The sequence below is a fragment of the Ornithorhynchus anatinus genome, chromosome 5 (assembly GCF_004115215.2).
Source record: "Ornithorhynchus anatinus isolate Pmale09 chromosome 5, mOrnAna1.pri.v4, whole genome shotgun sequence".
In the NCBI taxonomy this organism is placed as follows: domain Eukaryota; kingdom Metazoa; phylum Chordata; class Mammalia; order Monotremata; family Ornithorhynchidae; genus Ornithorhynchus; species Ornithorhynchus anatinus.
In genome coordinates, this window is record NC_041732.1 from 10321601 (window position 1) to 10340804 (window position 19204).

The window sequence follows — 19204 nt, forward strand, 5'->3', positions numbered from 1 at the left end:
ATTTGTCAATTAACATGTTAATGACGTGACGATATTTTTGGAGAATTCTGCTGCCTCAGAAAAAAATAAACTAGACGCAGCAGTCCAAGAGTATAACACTGCCAGATGTTTAATTTTTTTGAGCCACATTTAAAGCAATATGACCTCTCCCCAATGCATACCAACAATTATCTTTACCAGACAATAACGGAAGGCTTTATTCTAGGCTGAACAGAACAATACCTCTGAAAGGAAAAAAACCTGAATTTAAAGGTCTTCTGAACAGTGTCAAGAACACTCCATTGCAAATTTTTCAAGGAGTCCACAAAGACCCTTGGAGTTGTGATTTTTTTAAGTGTTCACATTACTTTTAAAACAATTGTATTTATTGCACCTTAAGAGCTTGGGAGAGTACAAAACAACAGAATTTGCAGATACGTTTCCTGCCCATACAGTCTAGAGGGGGAGATGGAGGTTAATACAAGTAAATAATTTATAATGTACAATTTAAAGATATGTGCATAAGTGCTGGGGAGTTGGGGGTGGGGCGACTGTCATATGTCCAAAATGCCACAGAATGAAGTGCAGAGACAACGCAGAAGAAAAGCAAGTCAGGGAAAGGAGGGCTTAATCGGGAAGGGCCTCTTGGACAAAACAAAGACCGAAACTGTAAAGGGGTAGTACTGCATGGAGCCCATGTAACCACAGTCTTAATAAAGATCCTCCTAGGGAAAAGCACACCAAAGTCCTACTGCAAAATCAACAACAAACACTGCCTGGAGTTTTCAACTGCAATAATATAAAAACAGAAACCTCGAAGAACGTCTGGTGGACTAGAAAATGTGGAGCTGCCAAAGGATGAAATGAAATGACAATTCCCCAGGGAGGCTCAAAATATATTAGTAGCTGAAGCCTGCATGGGCCTCCTGAGGAACCTAAGGTCTTGGCTTTCTGCCCTTTCTTTCACCCAGTAGTTTGCAACCCTCTGCTTTTTGTCACTATTTGAACTTATGCGACTAGTTCTCACCTATCTCAGCTACTTTGGTGACAATAACCCCTCCCCCACCCCTTTCTCTTCTTGACTGTGCTTTAACCCCCATTTCCCTTATCCACCGTTTTGAGATTTTAGCAGCTCCGATCTCCATCTTTCTGACTTTTTTATATAACGGTATATAAAACACTGGAGTAGACACAAGATAATCAGGTCGGACACAGTCCCAGTCCCATATGGTTCTCAAGAGTCTAAGAAAGAGGGATTTCAGTTATCGAATCCCCAATGTACAGGCTGGGAATCCAGAGAAGTTGTGACTTGTCCAGGGTCACGCAGCAGGCACCTGGTAGAGCCAAAATGGGAACCCAGGTCCTCTGACTCCCAGGCCTGAGCTCTTTTCACTAGGCCACACTACTTCCCTAACAGAAGATGCCTCACTATTCTGTTTCCTACCCACTGTTCACATTGTTTCCCTTACATGGGAAATCAAACCTGCCCCACTAACTCCTTCCCTAACTTTAAAGCTTTCCTAAAAGGCCACCTCCTCCAAGAGTCATTCCATGATGAAATCCCAACTTCCTAGAAATGTCAATCAGTGATATTAGGGGCTTACTGGGTGCTGAGCACTGTAGTAACTGCTTGGGAGAGTAATAACAAACAGGCAGATTCATTCCCGACTCACATGGGGAGGGCGGGGGGGGGGGGGGCACAGTAAAACAAATTACGGATATGACAGAGTACTGTGGAACTGAGGGTGGGGTGAATATCAAGTGTTTTAAAGGGGACAAATCCCAGTGCAACCGAAGGAAGAAGGGGAAATGAAGGCTCAGTTGAGGAAAGCCTCCTGGAGGAGGTGTGATTTTAACACGACTTTGAAGGTGGGTAGAGTATCGCTTGAAGGGGAAGGGAGTTCCAAAATGGAGGAAGGATGTGGGCGAGGGGTTGGCAACAAGATAGATGAGATTGGGGCACAATGAGTAGCTGGGATTGGAAGAGCAAAGCACACTGGCTGGGCCATAGTAGGAGATCAGTGAGATAAGGTAGGAAGGGGTGAGCTGATTGAGTACCTTTAAGTCAAAAGTAAGGAACTTCTGTTTGGTGCAGAGGTGGATGGGCAACCCCTGGAGCTTCTTGAGGACTGGGGAAACACGGACTGAACGTGTTTTTTTTTTAGAAAAATGATCTTGGTGGCAGAGTGAACTATGGACTGGAGTGGGGAGAGGGCAGAGGTAGAGGGCTCAGTAAGAAGGCCGATGCGGTAGTCAAGAAGGGAGAGGATAAATGCTTGGATCGACATGGAAGCAGTATGAATGGAGGAAAGGACAGATTTTAGCAATGTTGTGAACGTAGAATTGACAAGACTTAGTGACAGGCTGAATGAGATAGGTGAGTCGAGGATAATGCCAAGTTTACGGGCTTCTGAGAAGAGATGGTGATGGGAAATTTGGAGTGGGGGGACAGGAACTGGGTGAGAAGAGAAAGAGTTCTGCTTTGGACATAAGTGTGAGGCGTCAGAGGGACATCCAAGGTGAGGTGTCCTGAAGGCAAGAGGAATTAGGAGAGCGTAGAGGAGGAGAGAGATCAGGGCCGAAGATGTTGATTTGGGAATCGGCTGTATAGAGATGTTAGTAGAAGCCATGGAAGCGAATGAGTTCTGAGGGAGTGGGTGTAGCTTAATAGAAAGGAACCCAGAAGCGAGTTTTGAAGGACTCCCATAGTTAGAGATTGGCAGGCAGAGGAGAATCCCATTAAACAAATTGACAATGAGCAGCCCGAGAGATGGGAGGAGAACCAGGAGACAGGACAATGTGAGTGAAGCAAAGAGTTAGAAAACGTTTCCAGGAGAAGAGGTGGTTCACCATGTCAAAGGTCACTGAGATGTTGAAGAGGAATACGATGGAGTAGAAGCTGCTGGATTTGGCCAGAAGAAATGCCAGTGGTGACCTTTAGGAGGTCGGTTTCACTCCTGTGCATATCTGTTTATCCATTACTTTACTTTTTATTTTATCACTTGCATTTTGCTCTTACTCTGATCTACCATACAATATACTCCCAAGAGTCTACTATAGAATCCTGCTCACCATATTTGTTCCATTACAGCAAGTGATTTTGATGATGGCAACAAACACTCTGAGCTCTGTTATACTTTACTCCACAGCTGAGCACACGCAACCTAGTTTTCATAATACGCACCATTACACACACTTACACATACACATATATACACACACAGTGTTACATTATCACAATATTTTTGTCACAATAATGGCTAGACTGGGCTGTGTTGTGTATCCCTTGAAATTTGAAATTCACATAGCAAGCAGTAACATATGACTGCAATCAACTATTGGCATTTTAAAGTGCTCAGCTGCCCCGAAAAGGCTGCCCAGAAAAGGTTGTTTTCCTCACAATTATGTCATTTAGAATAACGTCACTCACATAAAAGTTTTATATTCCACAATTCCTGCTCAAAAATTAAAAAAAAAATTTCTTTGTCTAAAAATGGCAACTTGCTATCCCTATTGCAATTTTGGGGGGGGGGGGGGGTTGGGAGGCGGTACCTAGCCACTAAAGATAAGTGCTGAAGTCAACTGCTGTACACGGAAAAATGAAAGACATTTTGAAAAGCCAATTCCAGAGATTTTTGAAAAATTAGCTCCCATGGATAAGATTTCACTTAGCTAGCGGCATGATCTCCATTTTGGCAACCACTTTTTACTTCTATAGTGGACAACTGTGAGTCAAAGGCTTTCCCAAAGCCGGCTTAAATATATATGCTGCAAAAGAAGAACAATTATGCAATAAAGATCGAGATTAAAAGAAATTGAAACAGTTCAAGATTCTTGAAGTAGAATGGAGAAGGACCTGCTAATACATAGGACAGACTTGGAAACAGACTCAGCAGGGAACTTATTCAAGGAAAAAGTTCAAGTCAGTGCTTTTAAGAAAATACATCTTTTAAAACTATTCTCAGTCACTGGTTACTGGTTTTTCTCTTTTATGTACATCACTTAAAGAAAAAACTAGATCCAAAGCAGTAATAAACAGTGCTCTGTTACGTAGAGAAGCAACAAGGCACAGTGGATAGAGCACGGGCCTGGGGGTCAGAAGGACATGGGTTCTAATCCCAGCTCTACCACTTGTCTGCTGTATGGCCTTGGGTAAGTCACTTCACATTTTTGTTCCTCGGTTACCTCATTTGTAAAATGGTGATTAAGACTGTGAGCCCCATGTGGGACAGGGACTGTGTCCAACCCAATTTGCTTAAATCCACCCCAGTGCTTAGTATAGTGCCTGGCACATAGTAAACGCTTAACAAATACTACAATTATTATTACTGTCTGCTGTGTGACTTTGGGCAAGACACTTCACTTCTCTGTGCCTCAGTTACCTCATCTGTAAAATGGGGATTGCGACTGAGCCCTACAAGGGACAGGGACTTTGTCCAACCCAATTTGCTTATATCCACCTCAGTGTTTAGTACAGTGCCTGGCACGTAGTAAGCGCTTAACAAATAACTCAATTATAGAAACCCCCTGTCTGCCCACCTCCTCCATCTCTTGCTCCTAGTGCCCTAGTCAAGTACTTAATTGCTAAAATTGAGACCATCAGACATGATGTCCCTAAAACCTCCTCTCCTCCTGCTTCTTATTAGGCTCTCCCATCTTTCCCAGCAGAGATCTCCATCTCCTCTTAAAACCCACCCTTCTCACCTGTGCCTCTGACTCCATCCCTTGGTATCCAATCAAAACACTTGCCCCCTCCCTTCCCCTCCCTGTCTCCTCAACAGTTCATTCTCATATAGCTTCTTCCCCACAGCTTTCAAAAATGCTCTTGTAATCCCTGACCCTTTAAATAATTTTAAAAAACCCTTCCCCTTGACCCCATAGCTCCCTCCAGTTACTGCCCCATCTCCATCCTACCATTCCTCTCCAAACTCCTTGATCGAGTTGTCTTCACACTGGCCCCACTTCACACTGGCTCCAATTCTCTCCTTGACCTTCTCCAATCTGGCTTCTCAATGGTCACCAGTGATTTCCTTCTTGCCACTATACTGTAAAACTCTTTATGGGCAAGGAAAGTGTCGGCTAATTCTGTTGTATTGTACTCCCCCAAACGCTTAGATCAGTGCTCTGCACAAAGTAAGTGCTCAGCACAAAGTGCTCAATAAATACCACTGAGTGATTGCCAAATCCAACTGCCTCTACTCCATTATTATCCTCCTTGACCTCTCAGCTGCCTCTGACACCTTGGATCACCCCTTTTTCCTAGAAACATTATCTGCCTTGGCTTTACTGACAGTCCTCTTTTGGCTCCCCTCCTATCTCTCTGGAGTACTCATTTTCAGTTTTTTTTTTTCAGGCTCCTCCTATGCCTCCCACTCCTTAACTGTGGGAGTCCCTTAAGGCTCAGTTCTGGGTCCCCTTGTATACTCTACCTACACCCACTCCCTCAGAGAACTCATTCACTCCCATCTACTCAACTACCATCTCTATGCAGATGACTCCCAGACTGACATCTCCAGCCCTTATCTCTCTCCTTTTCTGCACTCGTCAATTTCCTCCTGCTTTCAGGACATCTCTACATGGAGGTCCCAATGACACTTCAAACTTAACATGTCCAAAACAGAACTCAACTTCCCACCCAAACCTTGTCCCTCCCTCTGACACTTAACTTTCCCATCCCTGTAGACAGCACCTCCATCCTCCTTGTTTCACAAGCCCATAAACTTGACATTATCCTAAATTCATCTCTCTCATTCAATCCACATATTCAATCTGTCACCAAATCAGTTGGTCTTTCCTTCACGACATTGTTAAAATGCACCCTTTCTTTCCACTCCATCCCAACTGCTATTACATTGCTCCAAGCACTCATCCAATCCTGCCTTGATTACTGTATCAGCTTCCTCGCTGTCCTCCCTGCCTCCTGTCTCTCCCAACTCCAATCCATACTTCACTCTCCTGCCAACGTCATTTTTCTAAAATAAAAGTTTGGTCCATGTTTCCCCAGTCCTCGAGGAGCTCTAGTGGTTGCACATCCTCTGCCAAAGCAAACAAAAACTCCTTACCATTAGCTTTAAAGCACTCAAACAGCTCACCCCCTCCTATCTCACCTCGCTAATCTCCTTCTACAACCCAGCCTGCACACTCCACTCTAGTACCAGCAAATTCACTGTGCCCCTATTTCAACTATCTCTCTGTCGGCCCCTTTCCCACATCTTCTCTCTAACCTGGAACTCCCTCCTGGTCCATATTCACCAGACCACAACTCTCTCCACCTTCAAAGCATTACTAAGTTCACATTTCCTCCAAGAGGCCTTCCCCTAAGTCCTCTTTTCCCCAGCCTGTTCTCTCTTCTGCATCAACTAAGCACTTCAATCTGTGACCTTTGTACGTTTGATATCTGCACCATCCTCAATCCCACAGCACTTATGTACATACCTTTAAATTATATAAATTATTTATTCATATTAACATCTGTCTCTCCCTCTAGACTGTAAGCTCATTTTGGGCAGGGAACGTCTCAGCTATCTCTGTGGTACTGTATTCACCTCTGGCCTGGAACCTCCTTACCCCTTGCCCTTCGTATCTGACTCTCCCCACCTTCAAAGTCTTATTAAAATCACATCTCCTTAGAGAGGCAATTGCCCACTAAGCCCTCATTCCCCCTACTCTCTTCTGTGTTGCCCTTGAACTTGGATTTGTACCCTTTATTCACCCACCCTGGGTCCCACAGCACCTATGCACAAATCCATAATCTGGCTCCCCTTCTAGATGGGAAGCTCTTTGCGGTCCTGGAACGTGCCTACTAACTCTGTTACAAGCACTCAGTACAGTGTTTCTTCACACTCTGAGCACTCAATAAAGGCAGCTGATTGATTGATAGGACAACAATATTGTAATGCTGTCGATAAAACAATCTACCCTGTAACATGCATTTTACATCCATTCTTAATCCCTGCAGATGTATATTCAATTGCACAATTATTCATTCTGATTACTTATAAATATTTTTATATTTGTCTCCTCTGCTCATGAGTAAATTCCTTGAGGAAAGGGAATGTATCTTTTCTACTGAACTTTCTAAACTGTTTTGTAAAGGGAACTGAATCCAGTAAAAATACTACCATTCACTGACACTCTCCTCTCGTGGTTCTTCTCCTCTCTCTCTCTGGCTACTCATTCTCAATCTCTTTTGCGGGCCCCTCCTCTGTCTCCTACTCCCTAAATGTGGGTGTCCCTCAAGGTTCAGTTCTGAGTCCCCTTTTATTCTCCATCTACACCCACTCCCCTGGAAAACTCATTCACTCCCATGGTTTCAACTACCACCTTGATGTAGATGATTCCCAAACCTACACTTCCAGTCCTTATATCTATATCGATCTCTCTTCCTCATCTCGCACTTCCTCCTGCCTTCAAGACATCTCTACTTGATGTCCTACCATCACCTTTGTGTCAGCCTTCTCTCTGATCTCCCTTTCTCCTCTCTCTCCCCACTCCAGTCTATTCTTCATTCCACTGCCTGGATCATCTTCCTGCAGAAACGCTCTGGGCATGTCACTGCCCACCTTAAAAACCTCCAGTGGTTGCCTATCGACCTCTGCACAAAACAAAAACTTCTCACTCTGGGCTTCAAGGCTCTCCATCACCTTGCCCCCTCCTACCTCTCCTCCCTTCTCTCCTTCTACTCCCCACCCCGCATGCTCCGCTCCTCTGCCGCTCACCTCCTCACCGTCCCCCATTCACGCCTATCCCACCGTCGACCTCTGGTCCACGTCCTCCCGCTCTCCTGGAATGCCCTCCCTCCTCACGTCCGCCAAACTCTCTTCCCCTCTTCAAAGCCCTATTGAGAGCTCACCTCCTCCAAGAGGCCTTCCCAGACTGAGCTTCTCCTTTCCTTCTGCTCCCCATCCTCCCTCTGCTCCCTCCTCCTTCCCCTCCCCTCAGCTAAGCCCCCTTTCCCTCTGCACCTCCCCCTTTCCCTTCCCCCCTCCTCAGCACTGTGCTCATTTGTATACGTTTTTATTACCCTACTTATTTTGTTAATGAAGTGTACATCCCCTTGATTCTATTTATCGTGATTATGTTGTCTTGTTTTTGTCCGTCTGTCTCCCCCGATTAGACTGTAAGCCCGCCACTGGGCAGGGATGGTCTCTGTTGCCAAACTGTACATTCCAAGCGCTTAGTACAGTGCTCTGCACATAGTAAGCATTCAATAAATACTACTGAATGAATAACAGAACTCCTATCTTCCCACCCAAACCCTGTCCTCCCCGACATTCCCATCACTGTAGATAGCACCACCATCCTTCCTTTCTCACTGTAACCTTGGCATTATCCAGGGCTCCTCTCTCATTCAACCCACATAGTCAATCTATCACTGAATCCAGTCAGTTCGACCTCCACAACCTTGCTAAAATCCACCCTTTCCTCTCCATCCAAACTACCACGTTTATCCAAGCACTTCTCCTATCCCACCTTGATTACTGTATCAGCCTCCTTGCTGACGTCCCTGCCTCTTGTCTCTCCCCATTCCAGTCCATACTTCACTCTGCTGCCCGGATCATTTTTCTACAAAAACGTTCAGCCCATGTTGCCCGCACTCTTCAAGAATCTCCAGTAGTTGTCCATCCACCTCTGTATCCAACAGAAACTCCTTCCCATCGGCTTTAAAGAAGTCAATCACCTTACCCTCTCTTACCTCACTTTGCTACTTTCCTACTACAACCCAGCCCACATACTTTGCTCCTTCAAAGGTAACCTACTCGCTGGACTTTGATCTTTTATTATCTCACTGCCGACCTCTCGCCCATGTCCTGCCTTTGGCCCAGAACGCACTCCCTCTTCATATCCAACAGACAATTACTCTCCCCCTTTTCAAAGTCTTGTTGAAGGCACATCTCCTGCAAGAGATCTTCCCTGACTAGGCCCTCTTTTCCTTTTCTGCCACTCCCTTCTGCATCACCCTGAATTGCTCCCTTTATTCATCCCCCCACTCCCAGCCCCACAGCACTTAAACAGATATCTGTAATTTATTTATTCATATTCTGTCTCCCTCTCTAGACTGTAAGCTTGTTTTAGGCACGGAATGTTATACTGTTATACTGTACTCTCTCAAGTGCTGAGGACAGTGTTCTGCACTCCATAAATATGATCGATTGATTACTATCACTACCCTGTTTTTTAAATGGATTGGCCCACAGTAGCTGATTATCAAACAATTGTGTCCATTTTTGTGCTGCTTTGGCTTTTACTGGTTCTCAATTTAATGCTGCTTGAAATATGAGCTAATTAAATGAAATCCCGCTACTTAGAGTTATACTTATGTTCTTTTCTAATGAGGCTGAGTGAAATGATTTTAAGTGAATTCAATTTACGCACAAGAAGCAATATGAACGGAGGGGGGGATTATATTATCATTATTATGTTCAAGGGACAATTTTTCCACCTGTCCAGAAAGAATATAGCTGTGTTTTAAATAATTTTAAACAATTTACTTCCCCAAGTGATGACTTTGAAGCTTGGCTGAGGGTGCAAAGCATAACCAAACTAATAGTTTACATAGCAGCATGGTGGCTACTGCTAGATAGGTACTTTACTTTCACTTGCTGGTTGTTTTTCTGATACTTGAAAAGGCGTCACAGTGAGAATTCCTCAGAGAAACACCTCTTGGCTCACATCATAGGTGGCAATGGCCAAACGACATTACAACATATTATTGCACAAGGCGACAAGCACATTCTTTAGGAAGTCGCTGATATAATCGATTATTTTTTTTTTGAGAGCTTACTCTGTGCAGAGCACTGTACTAACCACTTGTGAGAGTACTGTTCAACCGAGTTAGTAGAAACGTTCCCTGCCCACCAGGAACTTACATTCGAGAGGAGCTTATCTAATAATAATGTTGGCATTTGTTAAGCGCTTACTATGTGCAGAGCACTGTTCTAAGCGCTGGGGTAGATACAGGGTAATCAGGTTGTCCCACGTGAGGCTCACAGTTAATGCCCATTTTACAGATGAGGTAACTGAGGCACAGAGAAGTTAAGTGACTTGCCCACAGTCACACAGTTGACAAGTGGCAGAGCTGGGAGTCGAACTCATGACCTCAGACTCCGAAGCCCAGGCTCTTTCCACTGAGCCACGCTGCTTCTAATAGGCAATGTAAATATTTTTTACGTCTGACTTCTACTTTGGATACCTCAGGTTTTCTACTGTACTTCCCGAGTGCTTAGTATAAGTGCATTCTAGTTAGTAGGTGTTCAACAAATAAAATTACTAATGTCGGGACAATATTGATTGAGAAGGGTCTGTAATAGAGCAGCCTATCTTAAGTACTTTGGTTATTTTCAAAAAACTATTTTGCATGAAATATGCATCTTTTATGATTACAAAATAACAAAGAAAGAAATCACAACCCCAGAAAATGTATATCCTAATACTTGCTAATACCATTTGGCCATCTTTGAGCAAACAGATTAAAAATCAAAGGATAAAGGAGTTCCCCAAAGTAAACATTGGAAATACTAGTAGAATTTAAATAGATTTGCATCACATTACAAAACCAAAATTCTTTCCAAAGAAAACAAAAACAGATTTTAAGCAGCATATTCAAAGGTGGCAGTCTAATTGAATCTACAAAGGGGAGGATTAAAAAATTAATCACCCCCACAGAGAATCCTCAGGACCAAACTATAATTATCAAGCCAGACAGTTCTCATCCATATCACATGCTTTCCTTGCCTTGATTTGTAACTTATTCATAATTTCCAGTCTTGTGATCAGACTATATGTCACTTAATATTACTAAACTCACAAGAGCAATAGCAGTCATATCAGCGTGGCTCAGTGGAAAGAGCCCAGGCTTGGGAGTCAGAGGTCATGGGTCCTAATCCTGGCTCAGTCACTTGTCAGCTGTGTGACCTTGGGCAAATCACTTCACTTCTCTGTGCCTCGGTGACCTCACCTGTCAAATGGGGATGAAGACTGTGAGCCCCATCTGGGACAACCTGATTACCTTGTATCTACCCCTGTGCTCAGAATAGGGCTTGGCACATAGTAAGCACTTAACAAATACCAACATTATTATTATTATATAACATACTTCAAAAGGAAATTATTATTTAAAAACCAAAATGTTCATTCTTTAAAAAGTTTCTAAATTCGCTTACTTTCTTTACCATTTGGATATATTCCTGGGCAAAAAGTGGGCTTCTCTAGCCACCAGTGTAATACATCGGCATACAGAACCCAGGGAATATATGTACTCCGATTAGTCATATTTATCTTTTCCAATTAAAGAAATGTTGACCTGAAATTAGAGCCACTGTAAGGAAGGCTGCTAATAGTACCTATAGTAATATAATTTACTGAACTCCTTTTGGGTGTTATCCACTGCACTGAGCCCTTGGGAAAGTGCAATGGGTGAAAAATGTACCTTCCCTACTCGGAAAGCGCTTATATTCTAAAGGAGGAAAGCCATGAAAATATTTTCTGTACAACTGAATATATATCTATATATGTTTATAATACACTGACACGCATACACAAAAGCTCTAAGGGTGAGTGTTGGGTTGATTCGACTCAAGGTGCTAGATAGGAATCAGGCTAGGTGGGATTATAGCCAAATTCTGAGGCTGGGGAGGGCAGAGGTTTGGCAGATTTTGGGGGGAGGCAGGGCGGGCACCAGGAATTTCAGGCAGAACTCTACCAATATGTGATATTGCTGTTTAAGCAAACTAATTTGAAATAGGTTATCGAAAGATTACTCTACCTCACGTTCAGTTACTCAAAGACTTTGAAAACACTAAGGAAACTCGGAGAAGTTCAGTGGACATTGCCACTTCCATTACATAAAACCAAACGATCTGTTGAATTCATTAAAAAGATGTCCAAGAAAGTCAAATTCAAATAATGACTAGGATGGGAGAAAATCAAGTTCAAATAATGCCTAGGAGGGAAGGTGGGGATGGTGAACTGCAAAGACTAATGCACTACTCAAAGCCTGGCCTCATGCAAGGACTGTCCTTTGCTTTATTATTCTGCCTAGTCACAATATCTGGCTCTGATTCCAATTTTGCCTCAAAAGTACATTATTATATTCACTAGAAACACTAGAGAAATCTCCTTTAAACCATCTCATATACCCTGGATAAAACTAGCAAACTCAACAAAGGAACGGCTGATGCTGAGTTTCCGCACGATACATGTATTTAATTTTAAGCTTGAACAAGTCGAAACAAATGGCCTCTATTTAAAAGTTGGGTCTTACCAATCGAAGATTTCCAATCATGCTAAACTGTATCAGCGCTGGTATGAATTTGAGGTAGTTGGAGGACATTATTTTCACATTTAACATGATGAAATTTTCACTTTAAAACACTTCCCTAAATGGTAAAAAATCCATTCCAAGAAAACTGTGGTGACGATCTTCTTGAAATACCCTCCCTCCAAAATTGCCATGCCTGAATCTCTGCCCCTGTCCTCTCCCCCTCCCTTCAAGCTCGCATCTCCTCCTGCCTCCAAGACATCTCTACCTGGATGTCTGCCCGCCATCTAAAACTCAACATGGCCAAAACTGAGCTCCTCATCTTCCCTCCCAAGCCCTGTCCTCTTCCTGACTTCCCTATCACCTTGGATGGTACGACCATCCTTCCCATCTCTCAGGCCCGCAACCTCGGTGTCATCTTTGACTCGGCTCTCTCGTTCACCCCACACATCCGATCCGTCACCGAAACCTGCCGGTCTCACCTTTATAACATCGCCAAGATCCGGCCTTTCCTCTCCACCCAAATGGCTATCTTACCGTTACAGGCTCTCGTAATATCCCGGCTAGATTATTGTGTCAGCCTTCTCTCTGATCTCCCTTCCTCCTGTCTCTCCCCGGTCCAGTCTATTCTTCACTCTGCTGCCTGGCTCATCTTCCTGCAGAAACGCTCTGGGCATGTCACTCTCTTTCTTAAAAACCTCCAGTGGTTGCCTATTGACCTCCGCGCAAAACAAAATCTTCTCACTCTAGGCTTCGAGGCTCTCCATCACCTTGCCCCCTCCTACCTCTCCTCCCTTCTCTCTTTCCTCTGCCCACCCCGCACGCTCCGCTCCTCCGCCCCCCACCTTCTCACCGTCCCCCATTCTCGCCTATCCCGCCGTCGACCCCCGGGCCACGTCCTCCCGCGGTCCCGGAACGCCCTCCCTCTTCACCTCCACCCAACTAATTCTCTTCCCCTCTTCAAAACCCTACTTAGAGCTCACCTCCTCTAAGAGGCCTTCCCAGACTGAGCTCCCCCTTTTCCCTCTGCTCCCTCTGCTCCCCCTTTATCCCTTCACCTCTCCTCAGCTAAACCCTCTTCCCCCCCTTTCCCTCTGCTTCTCCCCTTCTCCCTTCCCCTCCCCTCAGCACTGTACTCATCCATTCAACTGTATATATTTTCATTACCCTATTTATTTTGTTAATGAGATGTACATCATCTTGCTTCTGTTTATCTGCTATTGTTTGAATGAGATGTTCATCCCCTTGATTCTATTTATTGCTACTGTTTTTGTTCGTCCGTCTCCCCCGATGAGACCGTAAGCCCGTCAAAGGGCAGGGACTGTCTCTATCTGTTACCGATTTGTACATTCCAAGAACTTAGTACAGTGCTCTGCACATAGTAAGCACTCAATAAATACTACTGAATGAATGAATATTCTTTTCTAAGCCTGTGATAGTCTCTTTTGAAGAGTATCCTATCACATTTTTTCTCCTTTTATTTAAATGAGGAAATAATAATAATAATGATGGTATTTGTTAAGGACTATGTGCCAAACACTGTGCTAAGTGCTGGGGTAAATACAAGGTAATCAGGTTGTCCCACGTAGGGCTCATAGTCTTCATCCCCATTTTACAGATGAGGTACCTGAGGCCCAGAAAAGTGAAGTGACCTGCCCAAGGTCACACAGCTGACGAGTGGTGGAGTCAAGATTAGAACCCATGACCTCTGACTCCCAAGCCTGTGCTCTTTCCACTAAGCAACATGAAATAAAATGTCACTCAAGAACACTTCCACCTCAAGGTAATACACTGATTCCTAGTTTTTTGGGATTTACTGAATGAACTACATTCCTATTACATAAAACTTGATTTGTTTTCAAAATGATTTTGACCTCCCCATCGGTACACTTTCTTAGACTTATCACGTAGACAATTTCACTACGTAGAGGGAGGTAACGGGAAGTCTTTACCAAAAAAAAAAAATGTTATTGCAGTTTGAAAACTGTACGGTTTGCTTTTCCTGGCAATTCAGCTGAGGTCTTGATTCTGCACAGGCACGTCGATCATTCAGTAATGCTTAAAAACAAACTTAGTTAAACCCAAAAGCCAGAAAGGAAACCCAGAGGCAAGATTCCCTGACCTGAAACTATGGGAGGTGTCTTTTTTAATAAACAGTCTGACAGAATATTAAGTTTACCTAGGGACTGCAAATTTGTAAGAATCGTACAAGTCAAGGCTTCTGGGCGGGTCTCCCTCTACTCGATAGGGAAATTCCTGAGTTTACACAAAAGGCTCTGTAAACTTCCAAACTCCATTTGGAGGCAAAATTGAACATTTTTAGCATTCAGCTGTCCAAGCCAGCACTGTGATCCAAACCAGCTTGCGCGCTGTTTGTGAGACTACAGTTGGAGAAATCCAAACCAGCACCAAAGATTCAAAGTAAGCAAGGCTGCCAATCATCATCTCGGCCACTGGCAACCAACTATGCTGACGTATTACTGGGTTTGGAAAAAATCCCATGAAAAAACCCTAAATCAGAATTCCATCCTCTGCAGATTAGACCTGACACCGGTTAATGAAACTGTCCTTCCACTTTCCTCTCACGTAGATTATTACTCAGATCTTTTTTTAATAATAATAATTATAGTATGCCCTTACTATGTGCCAAGCACTGTTCTAGGCCCTGGGGTAGATACCAGCTAATCAGGTTGGACCTAGTCCCTGTCCCACATGGTGCTCACAGTCTGAATCCCCATTTTATAGGTGCGGGAACAGAGGCACAGAGAAGTTAAGTGATTTGCTCAAGTTCACACAGCAGACAAGCGGCAGAGCTGGGATTAGAACCCATATCCTCTGCTCCCAAGCCTATGCTCTTGCCATTAGGCTAAACCACGCTAGCTGCAGGTGAAGGGCAGTGCGGGAGAGGGAAGATGAAACAGAAGGAATAAGCAGGGGAGGAGTGTGAATGGAAGGGAAGAGAGAAAAGATGTGATCCTGGAAAAATGAAAAAGGGGTGCAAAGAGGGACATACCTGGACACATCCAGGGACTGTCACTTTATTGCTGTACTGTACTTTCCCAACTGCTTAGTACAGTGTTCTGTACACAGTAAGCGCTTAATAAATACTATCGAATTGAATGAATGAAAGCATCTAGGGAAAGGCTAAGGGAGGCCTGAAAGAGTGAGGAGGTTGGTGAGGGGAGGGATGGTCAAAGCAGGAACAGGAGTTATGAGTGGACACGTCGAAAAAAAGGACACAAGCCAGGAAGATGGATGGGGCAAGCCGGAGTTGACAGCGGGGGAGTGGGAAGGAAGGAGGTTACGGCTTTGGGAGGCCCTGGAACCTTAAGGTCACGGTGTGGAAGCGGGATAGGAAAATGGAAGGGGAGGCTGAAAGCAGAACTGAGACTAGAGATGCATTAAGTAAAGATTGAGGGGGGGAGATGAGAGAAGATAAGGAAGGAACTTCGAAAAGAGGGGAGGTTATGTGGGCAGGGAGCTCTAGTCAGGCACTCTGTCAACCATATCGCAAAGCACTGTACTAAACGCTTAGGAGAGTACAAGAGGTACATTCCCTGCCCACAACTAGTTGTTATAGTGTACTCTCCCAAGTGCTTAGTCCAGGGCTCTGCACCCATTAAGTTCGGTAAATACCATTAATTGATTGCTTATGAAGTAGGAGGAAGGGAAGAAGGAAGAGAGTGTGGAATAGGAGGGGAGGGCAAGCAAAATAGAAGGGAAAAGGAGAAGTGGGAGGGGAGGGGGACAAGATGATGAAGGCAAAAGGAGTGGGGAGGAGGGGGGAAGGTGAAGAAGAGGAAAGGAGGGAGGGTAAATGAAGGGGAAAGGAGAAGGGGAGCAAGATGAAGGAGAGGGGAGGGACGGGAGGCAAGATGAAGAAGGGGAAAGGAGAGGGGAGAAGGGGGCAAGATGAAAAAAGGGAAAGGAGAGGGGAGGAGGGGAAGATAAAGGGAAAGAAGGGGGGGGGGGCAGAAGGAAGCAGTGTGGCTCAGTGGCAAGAACAAGGGCTTGGGAGTCAGAGGTAGTGGACTCTAATTCCAGCTTTACCACTTGTCAGCTGACTTTGGGCAAGTCACTTAACTTCTCTGTGCCTCAGTTACCTCATCTGTAAAATGGGGATTAAGACTGTGAGCCCCTCTCGTGGAACAACATGATTACCTTGTATCCCATCCAGCACTTGGAACAGTGCTTGGCACATAGTAAGCGCATAACAAATACTATCATTATTATTATTATTATGAAGAAGGGGAGGGGCAAGATGAAGAAGGGGAAAGGAGAAGGGGGGCAAGATGAAGACAGGGAAAGGAGAAGAGAGGGCAAGATGAAGAAGGGGAGAGGAGAAGGGTGGGCAAAATGAAAAAGAGGAGAGGAGTGGGCAAAATGAAGAAGGGGAAAGGAGAAGGGGGGCAAGATGAAGACGGGGAAAGGAGAAGGGAGGTGGAGATAAAGACGGGGAAAGAAGGGTGGGCAAGATGAAGGGGGGGGGGCAAGTTGAAGAAGGCAAGAGAAGAAGGGTGTACAAGATGAAGATGGGGAGAGGAGAAGGGAGGCAAGATGAGGATGGGGAAAGGAGAAGGGGGGCAAGATGATGACGGGGAAAGGAGAAGGGGGCAAGATGAAAACGGGGAAAGGAGAAGGGTGGACATGATGAAGAAGGGGAGAGTAGAAGGGGGCAAGATGAAGGGGAAAGGAGAAGGTGGGCATGATGAAGACAGGGAAAGCAATGTGGGCAAGATAAAGAAGGGGAGAGGAGAGGGGTGGGCAAAATGAAGAAGGGAAAAGGAGAAGGGTGGGCAAGATGAAGAAGAGGGGGGCAAGTTGAAGAATGGGAGAGGAGAAGGGTGGGGAAGATGAAGAAGGCGAGAGGAGAAGGGTGGACAAGATGAAGATGGGGAGAGAAGGGAGGCAAGATGAGGACAGGGAAGGGGGGGCAAGATGATGATGGGGAAAGGAGAAGGGGGGCAAGATGAAGATGGGGAAAGGAGAAGGGAGGCAAGATGAGGATGGGGAAAGGAGAAGGGGGGCAAGATGAAAACGGGGAAAGGAGAAGGGTGGACAAGATGAAGGGGAGAGGGGAAGGGGGCAAAATGAGGAAGGGGAAAGGAGAAAGGGAGCAAGATGAAGACACGGAAAGGAAGGTGGGCAAGATGAAGAAGGGAAGAGGAGAAGGGTGGGCAAGATGAATAAGGGGAGAGGAGAGGGGTGGGGAAGATGAAGAAGGGGAGAGGAGAAGGGTGGGCAAGATGAAGGTGGGGAGAGGAGAAGGGTGGGCAAGATGAAGGTGGGGAGAGGAGAAGGGTGGGCAAGATGAAGACAGGGGGGAAAGGTAGGTGGGCAAGATAAAGAAGGGGAGAGGAGAAGGGTGGGCAAGATGAAGAAGGGAAGAGAAGAAGGGTGGGCAAGATGAAGAAGGGGAGAGGAGGGGGTGGGCAAGATGAAGAAGGGGAAAGGAAGGTGGGCAAGATGAAGAAGGGGAGAGGAGAAGGGGGAAAGATAAAGAAGGGGAAAGGAGGGGGGCAAGATGAAGACGGGGAGAGGAGAGGGGTGGGCAAGATGAAGAAGGGGAGAGGTGAAGGGGGGCAAGATGAAGACAGGGAAAGGAAGGTGGGCAAGATGAAGAAGGGGAGAGGAGAAGGGGGCAAGATGAAGATGGAGAAAGGAGAAGGGGGGCAAGATGAGGATGCGGAGAGGAGAAGGGGGCAAGATGAAGATGGGGAGAGGAGAAGGGGGCAAGATGAAGACAGGGAGAGGAGAAGGGGCAAGATGAAGATGGGGAGAGGAGAAGGGGGCAAGATGAAGACGAGGAGAAGGGGCAAGATGAAGCTGGGGAGAGGAGAAGGGGGCAAGATGAAGATGAGGAGAGGAGAAGGGGGCAAGATGAAGACGGGGGGAGGAAGGGAGGTGGGGGCAAGACGCAGAAGGGGAAAAGGATGGTGTCGGAGCCCCCGGGGCGGGCGGGGCGCGGGGGGTTGCCCACCTTGAGCAGGGTGACGGCGCCGGCGCTGTGCACCTGGAACTGTGCGGAGGGCTCCCCGGGCTCGTCCGCCTCCTCCAGGCCCTGGTAGCTGAAGCAGGCATCGGCGATGTCCAGGTGGCCGAGGGGCAGCGCGTCCTGGGGGCTCTTGAAGTAGTAGAGGTAGCAGCGGCGGGGGTCGAAGACGAACCAGCGGCTGCGGTAGCCGCGCAGCGGGCCCTTGCCGGACAGCCTCTGCAGGTAGCCGCACAGCCGAGCCGGCTCCCGGACCCCGGGGGCTCCGGCCGGTCCCGGGGGGCCGAGGCCGGGGGCGGGACTCGCCTCCTCCGCGCCCGCTCCGGGCATCGCCGCCACCGCCGCCTCCGCGCGCCTGCGCCCTCGCGCGCGCCCCTGCCGCCTCCCCGCGCCTGCGCCCGAGCCACCTCCCCCCCCCCCCGCGCGAGGCATCCTGGGACTTGTAGTTCGCTGGCCGGGAAAGTTCAGGTCCGAGAGGAAAGGCCGGTAAGGCCGCCATGGGGGAGGAAGGCCGGCGGGGCCGAGCCCCCCCAGGCCAGAGGGAAAGGGGTCGATGGCACATGGAGCGGGGATAGAGAGATGGAACTGGAAGTCATCAGAGAACCCGGGCTTGGGAGGCAGAGGTCCTGGGTTCCAACCCTGCCTCCGCCACTTGGCAGCCGGGGGACTTTGGGCCGGTCATTTGGCTTCTCTGCGCCTCAGGGACCTCCTCTGGAAAAGGGGGATGAAGACTGGGAGCCCCACGTGGGACAACCTGATCACCTTGTATCCCCCCCCCCCCCAGCGCTTAGAACAGTGCTCGGCACATAATAAAAGCTTGATACCAACGTTATTATCATTATTCTCTGGGCCTCACTTCCCTCATCTGTCAAATGGGGATGAAGACTTGGGAGCCCCACGTGGGACAACCTGATCACCTTGTATCTCCCCCCCCCCCAGCGCTTAGAACAGTGCTCGGCACATAATAAAAGCTT

General features: G+C 46.5%; 1 protein-coding gene across 2 annotated transcripts in view; it reads right to left on the bottom strand.

Moving 5' to 3' along the window:
- The window catches only part of TBC1D2B (TBC1 domain family member 2B), an 86989-nt gene extending 68420 nt beyond the window's left edge, over positions 1 to 18569 (bottom strand). For both annotated transcript variants that reach the window (XM_039912268.1, XM_029065424.2), the window contains exon 1: positions 18219 to 18569. In XM_039912268.1, the coding sequence (XP_039768202.1) occupies positions 18219 to 18560 (342 nt within the window). In that variant the 5' untranslated portion in view covers positions 18561 to 18569. The remainder of the gene's footprint in view (positions 1 to 18218) is intronic.
- Positions 18570 to 19204: the final 635 nt, after the last annotated feature.